Source organism: Mesitornis unicolor, unplaced genomic scaffold (assembly GCF_000695765.1).
Source record: "Mesitornis unicolor isolate BGI_N332 unplaced genomic scaffold, ASM69576v1 scaffold29224, whole genome shotgun sequence".
NCBI classification, from domain to species: Eukaryota; Metazoa; Chordata; class Aves; order Mesitornithiformes; family Mesitornithidae; genus Mesitornis; species Mesitornis unicolor.
The window spans coordinates 63,814-82,056 of NW_010178824.1; the positions used below are offsets into that span (position 1 = coordinate 63,814).

General features: G+C 38.5%; 1 protein-coding gene across 2 annotated transcripts in view; it reads left to right on the plus strand.

The window, feature by feature from the left end:
* POLR3B (polymerase (RNA) III (DNA directed) polypeptide B) overlaps positions 1-18,243 on the plus strand; it is a 74,829-nt gene that overhangs the window by 41,884 nt on the left and 14,702 nt on the right. For both annotated transcript variants that reach the window (XM_010182581.1, XM_010182582.1), the window contains exons 20-23: positions 5,441-5,650; positions 7,512-7,670; positions 9,056-9,173; positions 10,468-10,610. In XM_010182581.1, coding sequence (XP_010180883.1) covers positions 5,441-5,650; positions 7,512-7,670; positions 9,056-9,173; positions 10,468-10,610 — 630 coding nt within the window. The remainder of the gene's footprint in view (positions 1-5,440; positions 5,651-7,511; positions 7,671-9,055; positions 9,174-10,467; positions 10,611-18,243) is intronic.

The window sequence follows — 18,243 nt, forward strand, 5'->3', positions numbered from 1 at the left end:
AGCCATTGAATATCTTGAGCAATAAAAAAAGCCTTTGTTTCGGTTTGTTATGACAAAACACCTGACTCAAAGAATAAGCAGCTAGATAAAAGTACATTTTAAAAGTTGGCACATGACCTGAGCTATATTTTGCTCTGCCTGAAGTATCTGCAAACACCTGAAGCATTTTGTAATAACTGCTTTTAAAAAAGGCATCATACATGGCAATATGTAGGGGCAGAAAATATTTTTCTCTGTGCGTATTCATGAAATGAGACCTAGAGGATATTTCTGAAACATGACACGTACTTTTTTCTGTTCGGATTTATGAAGAGATGTGAAGTAGTGCTTCAAACACGCACCTTTAAGGAACCATCCACCCTTCTTGCTTGCTTTCTTCATCCTGAAATTGCAGAGCAGCTCCTGGTCCAACATCGCCATGTGGAAAGACTCATGTTCAAGTCCCCTTTGTCACTCCCTGGGCTGTCAAAACCTGGGGGCATGAAGGGAGCCCCAAGGCTCAGGCTGGGAAGGGAGAGCCTTGTGCTGCTCAACACTGACCCCCTCTGACCATGTCACCGGGCTGTGCCAGCAGCTTGGAACAGTCTTTGCTCTTAATTTAAGTAATGTAAAGCTAGGGGAAGTTGTGAAAGCACAAGTAAATGGAGGGTGGACGTTAGAGTGTGCAATAGGGTCTGTAACCCAGTATCCCTGACAAGTGTTAGGTATTAAAATATTAATGCTTCTTCAGGATAACATACAGTGTCCTGAAAAATGTCTTCCTTTAATGAACAGAATGAGTCATCCTGTTGAAGGACTAGGGCTGCACTTAGTGAGCAAACTAGATTTCAGTGAGATGAAATTGGAATGAAATCCCTCTGTTTTGGCATAGATAATTTACCATATGTTGCAGGTTGAACTGTAAGACTGAAGGGAAGTTATGATTAGGTGGCAAATACAACAGCAGCTGCAAGGACCTCAGTTAAATGTTGACATTTCAGTGCAAAGTTAACAGTTGTAGCTTAAAATCTGAGTATTTAAGATAGAGTACAAGAGTCCGTACTGTTTGCATTCCATGTGTTGCTAAAATAGTGCTTAAGAGGATCAAAGGCCCCTACAATTCGAGAAATAAATGGAGCTTTTGAATTCCATTAAGACATAGCAAATCAGTCAGTTTTACACACCGTTCCTCTGTGACTGTGAAGCGTTGTATTAAAGCCTAATGCAAGAAATGAGAACATCCACATTTTCCTGCCAGTAATCCCCCATATTGCACACGCGCATCTGTGGAAGCGACCGTGTGGGTACACAAAGCAAGCTGGACGCTCGCACGGCCCAGCTGTGTGCTGTGGTTTCAACCCAAATGTCATAACGCAAGTCTTGAGTAAGGAGAGGAGGGTCTGGGTGTTAATTATTACTTTAACCTGTGAAAGAGCAGAAAGTATTTGATGGAAGGGTGGTAGGTGGATGAGAGCTTTGTTGCAGAGGTTTATGTTGAAGCAACTTCTTTGATATTACCAAAAAACCCCTCTCACTGTATCGTGGACATTCTGCTTTGCTTCTGTGAAATAGCAGAGCCTTTGCCGTATACTATAACCAGCTGAATGTGTTCAAACCGAGTTGGGAAGACAAATGTGCTTCAAGGAACCGAGTGCTGGGGGTTGTTGGGTGTTGGTGATTGTGAAAGGCTTGTCAGTGGGACGAGAGCTAAAGCGCTCCCAATTTTTGCATGGTGAGCCTATTGGCAGAGAATCGAAACAAATGTCAAAGCAAAACCGGCTGTTGCTGGTCGTTACAGCTGGATCTGGGTGCTTTGCGGCCAGGGTTTGGTTCTGCCGCTGCTCTGTGAGGAGCAGCATTTGTGCTTGGCAACACGGTCTCTTCTTGCCAGCTCTTCTCTCCCCGGTCGCAGGCGCAGAAGTGCTGAGGCAGAAATGAGCTAGACTACTTCCCCCAGTTTACCCATAATCTTTTTAACCGACTTCTTAATCTTTCTACGGTGAAGATAGTGTTTCAAATGTTGAGCATCCAGATCGCTTATCACTTAATATGTGGACTGAAAACATCTCTCTGAGCTGAGTTGGAGCCCCCTCCACAAGGTTCAGTGCAGCATTTAGAAACTGTACTCCTTTCTTTTATTGGTTTGTGCTCATATAGAAGGGCAGAACAGTAGAAAATCCATGGTGAAATCAGGGGAGATACAGAAGTATCTGTATACAGAAGAAGAAATTCTTTTCTTGGCATGTGCAGTAATAGCCCTTTTGGCTCATATCTTAAGTAGATTGATTTCTGTATCCTTGTTAATTTTGATTGTACAATTTAATGCTGGTGTAAGTAAAGCACCAGAGAGCTGGATAAATGCTTATTTTAGCTGGCTGTTGTAGTGAGTTCTCAAAACTTTCTGTGCCACAGTAACAATATCCCATTTACGCTAAATATCAACAGGTAGCATTTTTACAGTGATTACTTCACATTGAAGAATGAGCAAATCATACTTTAAAAGAAAAATAAAAAACCAAAACTTGTCAGAAAATGGAAAAAAAAAAAAGAATGTACACGTGCATTCACAGTATACCAAGCACTGAGAAAAGCAAGAAAATTATCTTTATTGTATCCAGGTCAGCCTTGTGGTTTTTGCTTTAAACAAGGCTAATTACCAATAAAAAAAACCTGTTCTTGCTGTTGGGATAATTATAAACATGGGTCATTGTGAGCGGGATTTGTTATGGTGAAGTTTAATTATACTTTACTTTTGTGTTGCTGTTTGGCTGAAGCAAACAGGGGCTCTGTTCTTTCATAGGGAAAACAGAAGTAAAGCTAGTGACTCCCCTTATTTCAACACCCACACAGAGATCTCGTCCCAGCACACCAGTCCTCAGAAGAAGAGACCTGCTTCTTAATTTGAAATAAGCTGATTGTGGTTTAAGCCTGCAGTTTGTTAGACCAGTCTAAAGAAGGCCTCATTTGTATAACCTTTAAATATAGCAATTAGGACAAATATTGCTGATGTATGGCATACTTTTTGGGTAATTTATTTCACTTGTGCTCTTGAATTATTCTCTAGCCAGTTTATTTCCTGCTAGGATACCCATCATTTAAGTGTATGTTTTCCATTTGACATGATACAGCATTCAACTCCTGAATAACTGCCTGAATACTCAAAATTTCAGTACAGTCAGTTGCTCGTGGCTTCTGCTCAGATACAAGCAGTAACAGTTCCACAGGCTTATCTGAACTTCTGATAAAAATACCAACTTTGAAATACATGAAGCATCTGAGAGAGAAATAATTTGCATTATCTGAAATATGTAAAAGCATCATCTGTAATCCTTGATTTATCAAGGACTTTGATCGATTGTTACTGAGGTATAAAGGACAAGTTGAGCTATGATTGGGTGCTCCAGACTTCATCCCATCTTAGCATCCATAACCAGTGAGCATAGCAGGCACAGCACATAAGCATCTCAGAGGAGACAAAAATTGGAAGCATTTAAAAAATGAAAGTTGGCATGGTGTACTGAGGAGATTTCTCTCAACAACAGGAAAAGGTAGCTAGCCATGAAACTGCTAAGATGAACTCTACAGCAGACAGCCTATCCTGAAAGCACACAGATTATTCATTCTAGGTACAGAGGGACAAAGTTGTCTAAACCTCCAAGTTTTTATTTGGAAGTAGATTTTCCTTGCTGTGTGGTGGGAAAACCAGTTTGTTTATCAAAGTAAAATGAGAATAATGTCTAATACTTAAGCTAAGGGGATATCAGAAGTAACAGGTACTTCAGATGGTGGGCCTTGAGGGGGGTGACTGTGAGGGTCTTCAGTGTTGGTGAACCCAGGCCCTACCAGCTTGCTTCTTACTGGAAATGGAAAATACTGCTCAGGGATGATTAATTTCCTTCTCCAAGAAAAAGACAGGAAAGCCACTGCTTAAAAGCAAGAGACAAGTAAAGCCTGTCAACTCCTCGCCATTTGAAAATCTTCCTCGCCATTTGAAAATGCTGTGCCTGTGGCTTCAAATCCACTTTCTAGAACCAAGAAAAGTCTGGGCGTGCAAGAGACGGTTATAACAGTTTATTTTTCAGACTGTATCTGTTGAGCTATCTCCCTATTCTCATCCTTGGGGAAGGGTGGACACGAGGTGGTTCAGGAGAGAGAGCTTAGTGTTAAGGGCAGGGTGGATCTTTAGAACTGCCTGTGCTGCTGCCTGATTTTAGATATTTGATTTCCTAGACATTTCATTTAAATACAGGCATTTGGAAATTGGAAGCAGATGCATATAAAAGGTGAATCTCACCTCCCCTAAGAGCAGATTTGTGTTCAGCTGTACTGTATTCTGGCTATGTGAAGTCTTCATTATACACTGCCTGCTTTGACCTTTCCTTGAAAGCGGCCAGCCTCTGAAATTGCAGGGAAAATGGAAAGGTTTTGAAAGACTTTCCTCCTAAGCACAAATACTGCAGAATATTTAGTACTTACAACTTTAAAACTTTTAACTTTTCAGACTATAATTTCTTAATTGCTTAGAGACATAGTCCTGGTAGAGCGAATTCTAATAACATACGATTGCCTTAACTTTTGTTCCGCTACACAACAGTTTATGTTTCCCTGCTGGGTGTTAATTATTTTTTCCTCAGATTTCAGAAGACACTTTGGCAGTCTGATGGGACAGGGCCAAAAATTTCAGTCTCAAGCTGGGAGGTCTATACAAAGGGCTGAATTCTGAACCGTAAATTTAAAATTAATTTCATGTAAAAAGACAAATATATTATGGGTGAACTTCTACTGTAGTCTTTCTAGCAATGTGGCCTCTAATTTCAGAAAGTAAATCAGTCTTGGCTGCTGCTAAGTGTGTGCTTTGTTCATGCTTTGTGGCATTCTAACACAGGCTCCTGTTGAACTAATTATTGCCCAGAAAAAGGAAGGAAATACGATGTGGAAGATGCACAACTTGATCCACAGTTCCTCTTGCACTCAATGGGAGTCTTTCTGCTGATTGTCATGATATTTTGGATCAGGTGTATGGAACACAAGTTCAGCTCTCTAAAAAAACCCTATGACTATTAGAACAATAAAAACAAGCTTCGCACTTGCACTGTTGCTCAGTGTCATGATTAAAAAATAGATCTTATTTGCATTCAGTCATATATGACCTGACTTTGTTTTCTTTTGTTTTTGTTATTTTTGTCTTGATGTTTAGGTTTTCCCTGTTTAAGAAAAAATAAATAATTCTTTATGGATGCTTAAATTAAGCAGCCACTTACATATTTATTTAAATATAATAATGTGAAGTTGTTTTAGTTTGGTCTCTGATTACTTTTTTCCCCTTCTTTTCTTGAATAATTATTAGATTAAATTCCTCAATTTGTCATTTTAGGTTATTTGCATTTTGGTAATTTTTAGCCAAAATGGTTCTAGGAAACTCACTGATGTTCATGCACTTGTGTTTTACTTTTCCATACAGGTACTATTGGATACAATCAAAGAAACAGGATAGATACCCTTATGTATCTCCTAGCCTATCCACAGAAGCCAATGGTGAAAACAAAAACAATTGAACTGATAGATTTTGAAAAGCTGCCTGCTGGGCAGAATGCCACCGTCGCTGTGATGAGCTACAGCGGTTACGATATCGAAGATGCTCTTGTCTTAAACAAGGCCTCTTTGGACAGAGGTAAGGACCATCAGTTCTTTCCCACTTCTCTAGTGTATGTACTAATACAAGTTTTAATGACCTTCTTGTCTCATGGTGTTCTCCTGTAATAACTTCTGTTGCAGTTATGAACAGTACCTCTCCAATTAAGAAATCAAATTCCAAAACTACTTTGAATGCTTTTGTTTGTTTTCTGCATGAACAGTGATTGTAATTCCATGCTTGCAATAGTGCGGTGAAGTTGCCAACATGTGAATAAACATCTGAGTGGGGATATTGTAAGAAAAAATGGCTAACTTTTGACCTCAAATAAAAAAGTGTAAATGATCACTTTTTGAAAATACTTAGTTTACAAAAAGTGTAAGGTATTAGATAATTAGTTGTGTTGGGCTTGTTTTTTAGGAGTGACCTGAACTTCTGTTCATTACTGACAGAGGAGTCTCATTGTTTTCACCAGTAACAAAAGCAATAGATGAAATTAAGGAAAGGAGTGGAACACCTGGCAGTTTGTCATTGCGAGCTTGATGCTCTGAGGGAGCAATAGCAGCATTGCCTAATTCCTGATGGAAAATAATAATACTGTCTAAAGCAAAATAATTTAGTGGTCATTCAGAGAGAAACTAATAGCCTTCTTCCTTAAAAAAAAAAAAAAAAGTAAAACCTATGCAATGCAGTGTATTTTAAGTAAAAGTACACAAGCACCAAACAGAAGGTAACTAAGTGAAACCTGTAATTGTGCTAGTCTGGCCTGTCTCACTCTTGCCACAGCTCTTCAGCGCTTTATGTTAATGCTGCTGGGGGTTGGAGGAGAGTTGCCTGAAAACTTAGTCTCTCTTCTCTCCTTTCTAAATAAACTCCCTTGAGAGAAGACATAGTGCAGAGTGATCAAGTTGGTTTTAGTTTCGGGTGGCCAAAATCCGATTCCTCCATGACTTTATTCCCCCCCACACTTCGTTCCTCCTAGTTGCTAGGCAGCAATAATAGTATTCCTAGACATGTATCTTTGGCATTAATGTCTGCTGCATTTAATTTATGCCTTCTTTTCTAAAACAACAACAGGCATGATTTAAAACGGAATGTTTTCTTTTCTGGTAGACTGGTAACATTTACAGGGAGAGCTGTGGTGCATGTCAGGAGTTACTTGACATAATCTAAAGATGTAGATGTACTGTATGTGGCCGCAGTCATCTTTCAAATGAACTAAAATAACGTAGGATTATTAGAAAGCCTTGCTCTTGCCTGTCTGTAATTCTAAATGTGGTGCAAGTGTTTAGTATTGTGGTTAGTTGCTGTTCTTGGAGAGAAATTCCAGAGATGCTACTTTTCTCGTCTAAAACCCCAAACAGATCTATTTTATAACAATATATGTAATTTGGAATTCTTTCAGCTGGGGAAAAAGTGAGTAATGGGGTGATTTATATGAAACACTCAGTTGGTACTTTCCTGGTTGGCTAGCTTGTGTCAACCACAAACATGAGTAAAAGTTCGGGTTTCTTAGAGCTCCCAAAAGAAAGAGGTGCTGTTCTCATCCTGTTACAGTCTCTTCTCCTATTTTATGTCTCCCTGTGGACCACCAAAGGTAAGAGAGATGATGCATGCATGTGTATGCAGAGGTATAGGAGGGGATTAGCACAACTTCAGAACTGGGCTGTAGTCAGTGTCTAAAAGAAGTAGCATGCATGATCTGATTTTAAATTGCGAGCTACTAGGTATCCGTGTACAATGTTAGGCAATATTATTCAAGAAAATTAATAAACTAACTAATAAAAAAATATTTTATATTCTGTAGTGCAGCAGGTGGATCAGCATCCTTGTTTTATTCTGATAATATGTTATGAAGACTCTTTGAACTCCTAGACGATGAGTTGGTGTTATGTTTTAGGTTTTGGAAGGTGTCTTGTATACAAGAATGCCAAGTGTACACTGAAGCGTTACACAAACCAGACATTTGATAAAGTTATGGGTCCGATGTTGGATGCAGCTACCCGTAAACCAATCTGGCGCCATGAAATTTTAGATGCTGATGGTATCTGTTCTCCAGGTATGTCAAACACATGTTTAGTCATGTCATGTTCATAATTTGAATTAAAAATTAATGTTCTGTTAATATTTATTGTGCACCTTGTTTTACACGTTCCTGAGGATGACAGTATTGTAAAATTAAAAATTGTTAGTTTCTGAAAGCAGCATGGTACCAGTCTTTGGGAGGTTTTTTTGTACATGAGAAGAGGGAACATTTTAGTAAAAGAGTGACTCTTCAATAGCATGAATATATTGAATAATTAGAACACATGTTCTTCTCATATCCCCAAGCTGGCAAACTTTTAATATGATTCTTTTTACTCTTTGTCTCTTGTATGTTCTGTCGTTGCTTTTTAAGGGTAGATTCCTTATTATTTTGATTTCGTAAGTCAAAGCCTCCTAGCATGCTGTCAGTTAATGCAGTTGTTTGAGGAAGTAAACCCTTGTGTTTTTAACACTTCGGAAATATGTTTGGTGAGAGAAGAAAATAAGTACAACTGCATTTAGTTATGCGGGTAGGCATGTAACTTCCCAGTGGAAATAAGTTTGAGAAAGAATCCTCACATACTGTCATCCTTCAATTAGGAAATGGCTTAATAGATCTGTTGAGATCTAATAAGAAAGGTGCTGTAACAGGCACTAAACTTAACTCCATTATAGCAACACAATTGGATCACTTTGCTCTTTAACACATCACAATGGAGCTTTCAAAGTTAATTTAAAAAAAAAAGGTAAGACTCCTCTGAAGTATTGTAATAGATAGGACCAGGGTGGACTCCAGACAGAGGCTGTTCTCAGCATGTAGGTAAAAACCTCTTTGAAATAGTTCATTTGGACAGAAAAGAGACATAGGCTGAAGTTGAGTCTAATTTTGTGGAGGAGGTGGGAGGCAGGTACTTGATGTGCATTAGTGTATCATTGGGCGTGCTACTGATCTGGCTTTCTATGTGAAGGCAGGATAAAGGAATGGAGGGGAAAATAGCTGATGTATGAGAGCAGAAGCAGCAGGAAAAATCATTGCAAGGAGAAGCTGAAAGTAGTGTTGCAGATCATATTGTGGAAATGATGTGATGTCCTGAATTGAGGTGTGAATTTCTGAAAGTTGTCAGTTACAGCATTGCATGTTAATTTTCTCCATACTTACTGCAGATGACTTCAGATGCTTTTGTGTATTCTTTAGACCCAGGATATGTTGAATAGCTATTCTCATAGTGTACCCAGCATGCAGACCGTTCTGGTTTACGAAAAACAAAAAGCTGGTTTAATGATTCCCTTACTTTGCACTTCCTGGACATGTTCCTCCCAGTTTGTCTTCCAGGTTACCTTTTTTTGAAGCTTAAAATGTATTTCTAACATAGATGGCAAATATGTTTTCATGGTGCTTCTTTTTCTTGTTCGTTGTAGGTGAAAAAGTAGAAAATAAGCAAGTCCTTGTGAACAAATCTATGCCAACCGTGACCCAGACGCCTCTGGAAGGAAGTAGTGTGCCTCAGCAGCCGCAGTACAAAGATGTGCCAGTAACGTATGTTGCATCGTGACTTTATAGTTGGGGAAGGTACATGGGAGAAAGATATCTGAGAAAATAGTCAATTCTAGGAAAGTCAAAGGAATGAAATTTCCTCTGCAAATTAGACCTAGTTCTCTAGGTCTTGATTTTTCATAGGATTTTTCAGAGCTTAGGTTATTTTCAGAAGGTCCTAGCCACTTAATTACTAATTCTGAAAGGCCAATTGCAAAGAGAGGGAGGAACCCTCCTGAAGATGTATGTACAGAGAGGAATTGCTGAGCAGGTTCCCAGGAGACACTGAAGAGAGAGCTAAGGCAGTGATAGAGGAGAGAGGAGTCACTCATGGGTGAAGTGGTGGAGAAACAGAAGTAAAGCAGGTTGAGTGGGAGGGAGGGAACACAGGTACTTGGTGAGGGGACACCTCTCCTCCATACAGGCTCCCACACAAAATGGCCAATGCTGACTGGTGCTCAGCCTTCACTTTGCCAGGCAGGAGGCCAGGAGATGAAGGCCTTCCTGTCTCAGAGACTGACAGTCAGCTCATTCTGGCCACTCCAGTTAGACATCCTTTACCAAGGCACCAGTGAACAGGAAAGGACAGTCAATAGGAGTTTTTCCCATCCTGTCCTGAAAGAACAGGAGAAGGCTTTTGAGGTGTGAGATGAAAATTTTGCATTAAATACAAGAATAAATAAATAAATACATTTCTTTCTGTACCCCATATTATGTTCTGCCCTTGATTTCATTTGCACCTTATGCACAATTTCAGCCAGAATATTATGCCTTAGTTTTGTCCTTATATTCCTATGGTATATTTCTTAAACTTCCTTCTTCAACTATAACGCTCTATTTGGCTTTTATTTGTTTAACTGAAGATCCAGAAATTTGCAGTATTCTACAAAGCTTTTTTTCCATCAAGAAAAATCCACATGGCAAAAAAAAATACACCTTGTTCTTTACAAGTTCAGCTTAATTCTCCCTTTGTTTCTATTGTATCTCTTAAGCATTTAATTTTCCAGAAATACACTGTACTCTGGAACTTTATCTATATATTATATATATATTAAAAATAGAGATATAGATACAGATATAGATATATAGATATAGATATAGATATAGATATAGATATAGATATAGATATAGATATAGATATAGATATCAATCTCTATATCTTTGCTGCATTGGCCTCCTATATGTAAGTTCCATGAAGACTACAGCTTAGCCAGAAGCTAACCAATACACAGATATTTGTTTGTAACTTGTATTTGGTTCATAGATGTAAAACTTGTGTTTTGTCTTCTTGTACTAGCTACAAAGGTGCAACTGATTCTTACATTGAAAAAGTAATGATTTCATCAAATGCGGAGGATGCTTTCTTGATCAAAATGTTGTTGAGGCAAACTCGGCGCCCAGAAATTGGAGATAAATTTAGCAGTCGTCACGGGCAGAAAGGTAAGCTACACATTTAATAAAAATAAATGAATGTTGGGTGTGCCTGCGATACACACATCATATCATCATGCGTGTTTCCATTGATTGGTTCAGATCTTTTATGAATGCAGTGGTAGAAGACGATATCCCTTTTTCGTTAAGTTCACCTCATGTAGCAATGATGTTTCTGGGACTGAGGAGACGAATTGGCAAACAACTCTGCTGATTTATGAATCTGGAAAATACAGTAGTTGCCCATTTTAAACAAGAACAGGGTTGTGAGTTGTTTTGTGGGGTTTTTTGTTGTGTTTGGTTTGGTTTGGGTTTTTTTTAACTAGTGTGAATTTAGTTTCAGGTGATAGGTTTGTCAGTGGGTTACCAAGAGAGAGCTTGGAGTAAAGAGTGAAAGGGCTTATTCTGAATGGACAGAGAAGACCAGAGGTGGAATGAGGATCACAGAATATCTGCAAGAATATCTGCAATCACAGCATGTCTGGAAGTCAGCCGTGCAGACATTGCTCTAATGACAAGATTGCAGATAAAGAGTCATGGTGTAAAAGGGAAGCAGATCAGGAGTGCATCAGCAGAGGCCAGAAAGAACAGGGAAGTGTTTTTAAAAATACATCTAGGAAATGATCTGGGGAACCTCTGGATTTTCAGACTGAGAGTTGAAAATGGATACTTACTAGAAAGCTGCTTGGTGGCATGTAGCTCTCTACTGTTAATGTTACAAGTTAGATGAAAATCAGGAGCTTCTTTCTCAAAGGGCTGTGAGCTGCAGGAGGGGTATTAAGAAAGCAGTGACTGAAAACAGTCTGACTATAACTGACTTGAAAGCATGATTTGATCCTGTTGGTCTCAATGTGGGACAGGTTTTGACACATTTTAATATCTCCGTACACTTGGAAAATCTAGATTTTGAGTACTTTCAGCATGCATTGTGCTAAACCTATTACCTGAATGTTGTTATCATGTTACATTTTTAGGTCTCTTTTTGATCTGAGAACATCGCTTGGTCTCTTGTCAGATGTGGTGGGAAGGCAAAGGGGCTGATATTAACAAATCCTTTCCATTGTAGCATGTACACTCCATTCCTGTTACTGGGCAAATGCGATACTGTAAGCAAATGGGTTGCCTACAGATGGAGCCCAGGCACAAGTAAGACATAATTTTTATAATGCTTCATGCCACTGTTTACTTCTTTACTCACATGTGTAGCGTGAAGTCAAACTTGAGGTCATTTATGATTTTCTGGGGCTACAGAAGCACCTGAGCATCAGTGGCAATGAGATGGCCAGGAGTAACTGAAGGGAAAGACTTCATCCCTGTTGTGAGATGCAGGGCTAGCCACAGGAATTCTCATTTCTGTCATCTCCAGTTTTGGTGATCAGGACATCTACCTAGAGCAAACCTATCGATCAAAAGAGATGAAATGGGTACAAAAGGCAGCAATTGAGCATAATGTCAGCTGTTCCAGATGTTGTCTCACATTCTTTTTCTGTGATTTCTATGGTGTACAGTCAGTGCCGGCTTTCTCAGTACATCCAACTCTCTCCAAGATCATCCTTATTTCCACAGCATCTTTCCATAGACCCATAAAACTGGTTCTTGAAACTCTGTATTCTAAATAGATCATTGTTTCTGTTGTCATTAAGAAATAGAAACTCTTCTGATAAGCATTGAAAGATATTTCTGATTGTATTTTCAAGATGGTTTTTGATCTAAAAACAGGAAGCAATTCTGAGTCCCCAAGTGATTTGGAAACCAGTACCTATTGAAGGCTTCAAAAAAAAGGAAAGAAGCAGCAGTACATTTTTGACATGCCTTTTAAAATCCAGTCCAGTTCTTGCACTGCAGCCATACAGGATAGTTTTGGTAAGTGAGGGGAAGATCATTAGCTTCAGACGCAAACAGAAGGAGTTGAGCAGTTGGAATGGTTCAAGTACCCCATTCCTTCCTTCTCTCCAGGAAGATTCTCTCCTTCTAGAGGATTTTGTGTAGAGTCTCCTTCAAATAAATTTTAACCTCATATACAACAAAGATGTGCAGTACTTTTAAGCCTATGAATGCTTATAAAGCAAAGCCCATTTCTTCATATATTTTGAGCTTTATCTAATTAGTCCTTTCTCCTTGTAAGTGGCGTGCAGCATTTTAGCTGCAAGCTATTATATAACAATATGATCAGTCCTCTGAAGGACAAATTTTCTTACTAGAATTAAAGAAAAAATAGCCTACAGATTATATTAAAGAAGCTGCTTGGTTAATTGTGATAAACATTTATGGGCATTTGCATGAAAAATTTAAGCAGGTAAGATTTTTCTCGTAGCTTGGCCTGTTGATGTGCACCTATTGAAATAGTTGAACAGGATTTAAATGGCTCTGATTTTCATACTTCTCCAAAAATTAAGAAAAAGGGTGCTCCACAGAGAGGAAAAGGTGGAAGTGGAAGAACGGCAGAAGGAAACAAAATTATGTTAGGTAGGCAGAAGGCCTTCCATACCACTAGATGCACATAAAGACATTTCACAGTCTAGGGCAAGCTCATTTTAGAGTTCTTGAAGGACAAACATCTCACGAGTATTTTTGCTCCTCATCAGACCCTGATATTCATGGTCAAATGCAGAAACTACTAATACACACTGTGTTGGAATCTGGTGGTATTTCCTTTAATATCCTAAAAGCCATGGAAAGATAGTAATTTTTTTTCCCAAAGTGAAGTACCTGTGGAAATCTCATGGTAATGAAAAACAGCATCCTAAATACTGTAGGGAACTTCGAGGGCACCCAGAATTAGGCCTGGCATAGCATTGTGTTAGAATGACTGATCCTCCATGTGCTTTGGTCCTATTATAGTAATAATAAGCCAAAACCATGAATTAATCAGAACAGCAGATGTTCCTTTCAGCTTGGTTTTGGAGATACAAGTGGAAACATTGCAACAGTTGTGTTTCAGAGTTCGCAGGCATGTGCTTGTTTGCTCCTCAGTACATCCATCTGTAGTAATCTCTTGTGATCGGGGGAGGGATCATAATCTAACTTACTACACTCTACTAGGTTACATGTCCTTCCTGGTAGCAGACCTGTCAGTTCACTGATTTGTAGTACATCATGAGAATAGATGTTACAATATGGGAGAAAGGAGAAATGTGCTTAGTGGAGAGGGTGCATGTGTTGGATACCAGGAAAAAAAAATACAAGAACAGTGGAGTTTACTGATTTGCAACTTCAGTACACAGTGAAGAACCAGATACTGACACTAATGTTAGATTACAGGCAATGATAGAACTGGAGAAAAGGCATGAAAAGGAAAGAGGAAATCTCCTTTGCTAGCTGTTTAAAAATAGTGCTAGTATCATCCCTCTGTGACATTGCATCGGTGAAGGAATTGTCATGACAGGAATACAGACAGTTGTGAAGCAGAAATCGTAATACTAACACTTTAACATTTTCCACTGAGATAATTTTTAATTAGCCTTGAATTCATTCTCTCATCTTCGTCTGAATGCAGGCAATTACCACTTCGAGTTTAATTTGTGAATGCTAGCTTTAAGCCCATCATAGGGCCATTTAAACCTATGATGAGCTTAAACTAACAAGGACCTTGATTCAGTGAGGAGAGAAAGCGCATTTCTCCCCTTTCTGCATTGACAGTCTTTTCCATGAAGTATTTTTATTTTCTGGAAGTAATGCATGAAGGTGAGATTTGATTTCATAGAATTGTAGTGGTAGTATTAAAATAATTAAATACGTGCAAAGTAAGAGATTGCACAAACCACATTTCTCAAGGATTTTTTTTTTACTGACTTTTTCTCGTATTCCAAATTGATTTGTATTCCAAAGCTCTGCTTTGTCTCTGGGGCAGAAAGAAGCGGAGTAACAGAATTGGGAAGTGTCTGGGATATGACAGATTAAATCTCTCAAGCTAGCTTTAGCCTTTTGTTACTTTTCATTAAATGCAGAGGTAGATTTTGTAGGCCTTTATAATAATACACATCTATGCCACTGCCTCTGTATTTGCTGCCTTCTTTGTGTCCTCTCACATGTCAACACAGTTTTTGGCAAGGGTCACCACTTCTGGCCTGTCCACCACACCCTCTTTTCATTCAAGTCCATGTTTTAAGTACACTACTTCCAAACTGGCTGTAAAAGCTCGCCTTTTCTTCAAGACCTGTCAACACAGAAGTGTATGAAGAGGAGAAAAAGCCCAAATGAGGCCATCACGTTGTGCTGGGAACCACACCAGCAAATGTTTTGCTGTGTCTCAATATTCATCTTCAAACCGGACGTTGCAGAAACATCTCTGGGAGTGGGACTGTCACTTTAGTCTATAAGCCCTTAAGCTTCTAATGTCCCACAAAACCCCATATACCTAGCAGGGAGGACTTATCTTGAGCTGTAGGACTTTAACTGTATTGCATTGTAGTTTTTTTTCCAGAAGAATAAATAAACTTTTTTGGTTAATTATTTTGTTTTTTTAATCTTGCATTCTTGAAGCCAAGTCACTTTTCAAAGCATGGAAGGCTAAAGGATTGTTAAGCTACAGAAGCTTCATCTGAGTTCCATACAAACTAAATTATTATATTTCCAGATTTCCTCTTGCTTTGCTACAAGTCACAATGAGGAAAAAGTTGGGCTCCTTTGATGTGAAAAAAAGCAATATATCACTTCTCTGAAAGAACATTTCTCAGTCTCTCATGTGAAAAAGGATTAACACCTCCAACAAAGGTCCTGTAGATCACAGAACTAAGCAGCAATACTGAACAGTATTCCTGAGGAGTGGAAAAACTGTATTTAAGCAAGAGATTGTTTGAACTGGCAAACAGAAGCTTTTTAATAGCTGAAGATCTAAGATAAAGGATTAAACTTTTCTGAAGTATCTGCACTTAAACAACTCTAAAGACAAGGAAGCGAGTTTAAATTCATGAAAGATGGTCTTTGTTTTCCTAAATGAACCATGATCTTTAGTGTCAAAACAAAATCCATTCACAGCATTGTCAACTACATAAACTTCATGACAATACCGCTTATCTACCAAAGTCTGACCTTGCTTACTTTTAAAATTTTTACTGCTTTGAGCATCTGCCTTCTGCTTGCCTGACTTCACAGTTGAGCACAGTTATCTTTCTCCTTTTAATGGGCACTTGTACACTGCGTGTGAGAAGAACACGTAAAGTAAGATGTTAGTTTTAAATAGCTGCTTGTGTCATATTCCCTCATGGTCCAAGTCAGACTTAGTACTTTAATAAAACATCAGTGGCATTATAGGAATTAAATGGTTGAAGTGGCATTAAAAAGAGTGTGCTGTTATCGACTGCAGGAATTTGGGATGATTAGTAGTTATTAGGCACCAGGAAAAGTAGGAATTCCTTACTTTATTTTTATCTTCAGAAGCTGAATATGAGAAAATGAAATGTCAGAATGCCATTACAACTTTTCATACCATTTTTTCTATTTATTTTTAACAAAACCGCTGCTTAGCTTGCTGTCTTAAGAAGAAAATTACAGCATTTTTTTTATCTCGAGCAGCAAACAGGTAACCTTCTGACCTTTTCAGTAAATCCTCAACTGAACGTCTGAAATTAGGGTGATTTAGCAGTTTATGGCGCAGAATAAAAATCTCTAATTCTGTTTCCAAATAGTGTATCCTGAACACACATTTTATTAAGCTCTTGACTCATTCAGCCATGTGTATTTTGTAAAGTTCCTATGGTTATTGTTTTACAATAGCTGCTTCCAGAAGCATTGTAAGGGTTTCAATTAATCAGCTCTTTGTGTGCTTCAGACTATGCAAATTTATCACATCAGACCATTCAGCAGCTCATGGGAAAGCAGTGTACAAACTGTATTGTCTTCTAGCACCTCCTCTCATTTAGAGTGATGTTTTTAATAAGAAAACTAATCAAGTTTACTTATGCATTATTTATCTGTTAATTTTAATTCTGTTCTTTACCTCTTATGTCAAATGGGATGTAGCAAGTGATATGATAGATCAGCGAATGATTCAACGCTGAACAAAGCTTCTGTGATGCAGCACTTTTTTTTCTCTTTCTTCTGGACTTGTTTTATGCTTAGTTACCCAGCACAGTATGTAATTAAAGAGTTTTGAGGCAGATGTACATTTTTGTTTAACCTTAATTAATAATTTCTGCAGATCTGTTTGTCACTTGTCCATAATACACTGCGCAGTGTTACAACTACAACTCCTCTTAATTATGCGACCTACTCTTATTTCTCAGGAGTATTTCCAAATTCTGGTAAAACTCAAACAGATGCCTTTTCAGTTAGATTTAGCTCTTTTACCATCAGTTCATTAGAATAAGTAAACAAGCACGTGTAGCAATGCGCTTCTTTTTATCTTGCTGATAGAAACTGGTATTACTGCTGCTTCTATTCACTTGGTCTCCTTTGCTCTCTAATGTCCCTCCTGCTGGTAGTAATTAGTTTTCTATATTAGCTTGTTTTGACTTATTTGATGATTTTTTTTTTCATTGGGCATGTGTGTATTTAGAAAGCATCTTATCGAAGCCCAGTGGAAAACTTTCCCATACTGTTGTGTTGTGTCCCTGCCCCCTCCCTGCTGCCCCCCTTCCCCCTCGCTGCTGAACTTGCTGGTTTACAAGTCTGTGGATGGTCACGTTTGCCAGCAAACTGTAAAAGCAGCCACATAAAAGATATAAATTCTGGAAACCTGAATTTTGCTTGTTAGAAGCTCTTCGAGGACAAAAGTACTTTTTGGCTGAGAGGATGTTTATGCTCTGTCAGGGCCCTGTGGAGGTCCGTGGGTGTTGCACTGCTGTGGGGATCGATGTGGAGGGTGTCTGTGGGGATGGGGCCATCGTGCATAGGCAGGGCTGTCATTTATTGGCTGGTGTACAATAGCATTGAAAAACACTGCCTATGGATGTTTTATACTTGCTTGTTAAACTACTCTAGATGTCTGATTTAAGTTTATTCTAATTTAAACTGTTATCCTTGCAGTAAACTACCATGCTTATTAATCCACTTTTTTTTTTTTTTGAGAGAGAGGGATATCTTAAAAGAGTTTCTTAACATTTTCACTAATTGTCCCTCTAAGGTGACATTATGAAATTGATATTAAAAGTTTTTTTCTATAATTCAATTTGTTTTTCAGTTGAGAAGAAATGAGATATAGCAAGCGTGCTGGGTGCTTTCTTGCTCAAACATACAACACTCTTGTTAGTGCACTTTAAGAAAAAAAAACACAATAAAAACATTTTGGCTTTTAAAACAAATTTTGTCTATAGCCTTTTCTGGTTGGTAATGTTTGATTTTGGTCCTAGATGAGAACTACAGAGTGTATAGGTGAGAGCAGATTCAGGCCCATCACAGTGTAGCATTTGGTCTGAAATTGTATTGCTGATTTCAGATGCTAGATATAAAAATTGTGAGGGGACGGAGAGTGAACCAAACCAAACTATTCTGTGTGTCCTGTGTGAATGCTGGGGAATGAATTTCATGTGGTGTCTAAATGGATAACAATTGGGAAATCTTAAAAAGTCGTAGTAGGAGCCAGAGCAAAGTTAGCTACTAGTTTGATTGTGTCCTATTTAATTAATATTGTATAGGGAGGAGTTGGGCAGCTCAGTTGTGAAGTGCAGTTCTTACTTGGACAGGGCAACATTTGGAACTTGAG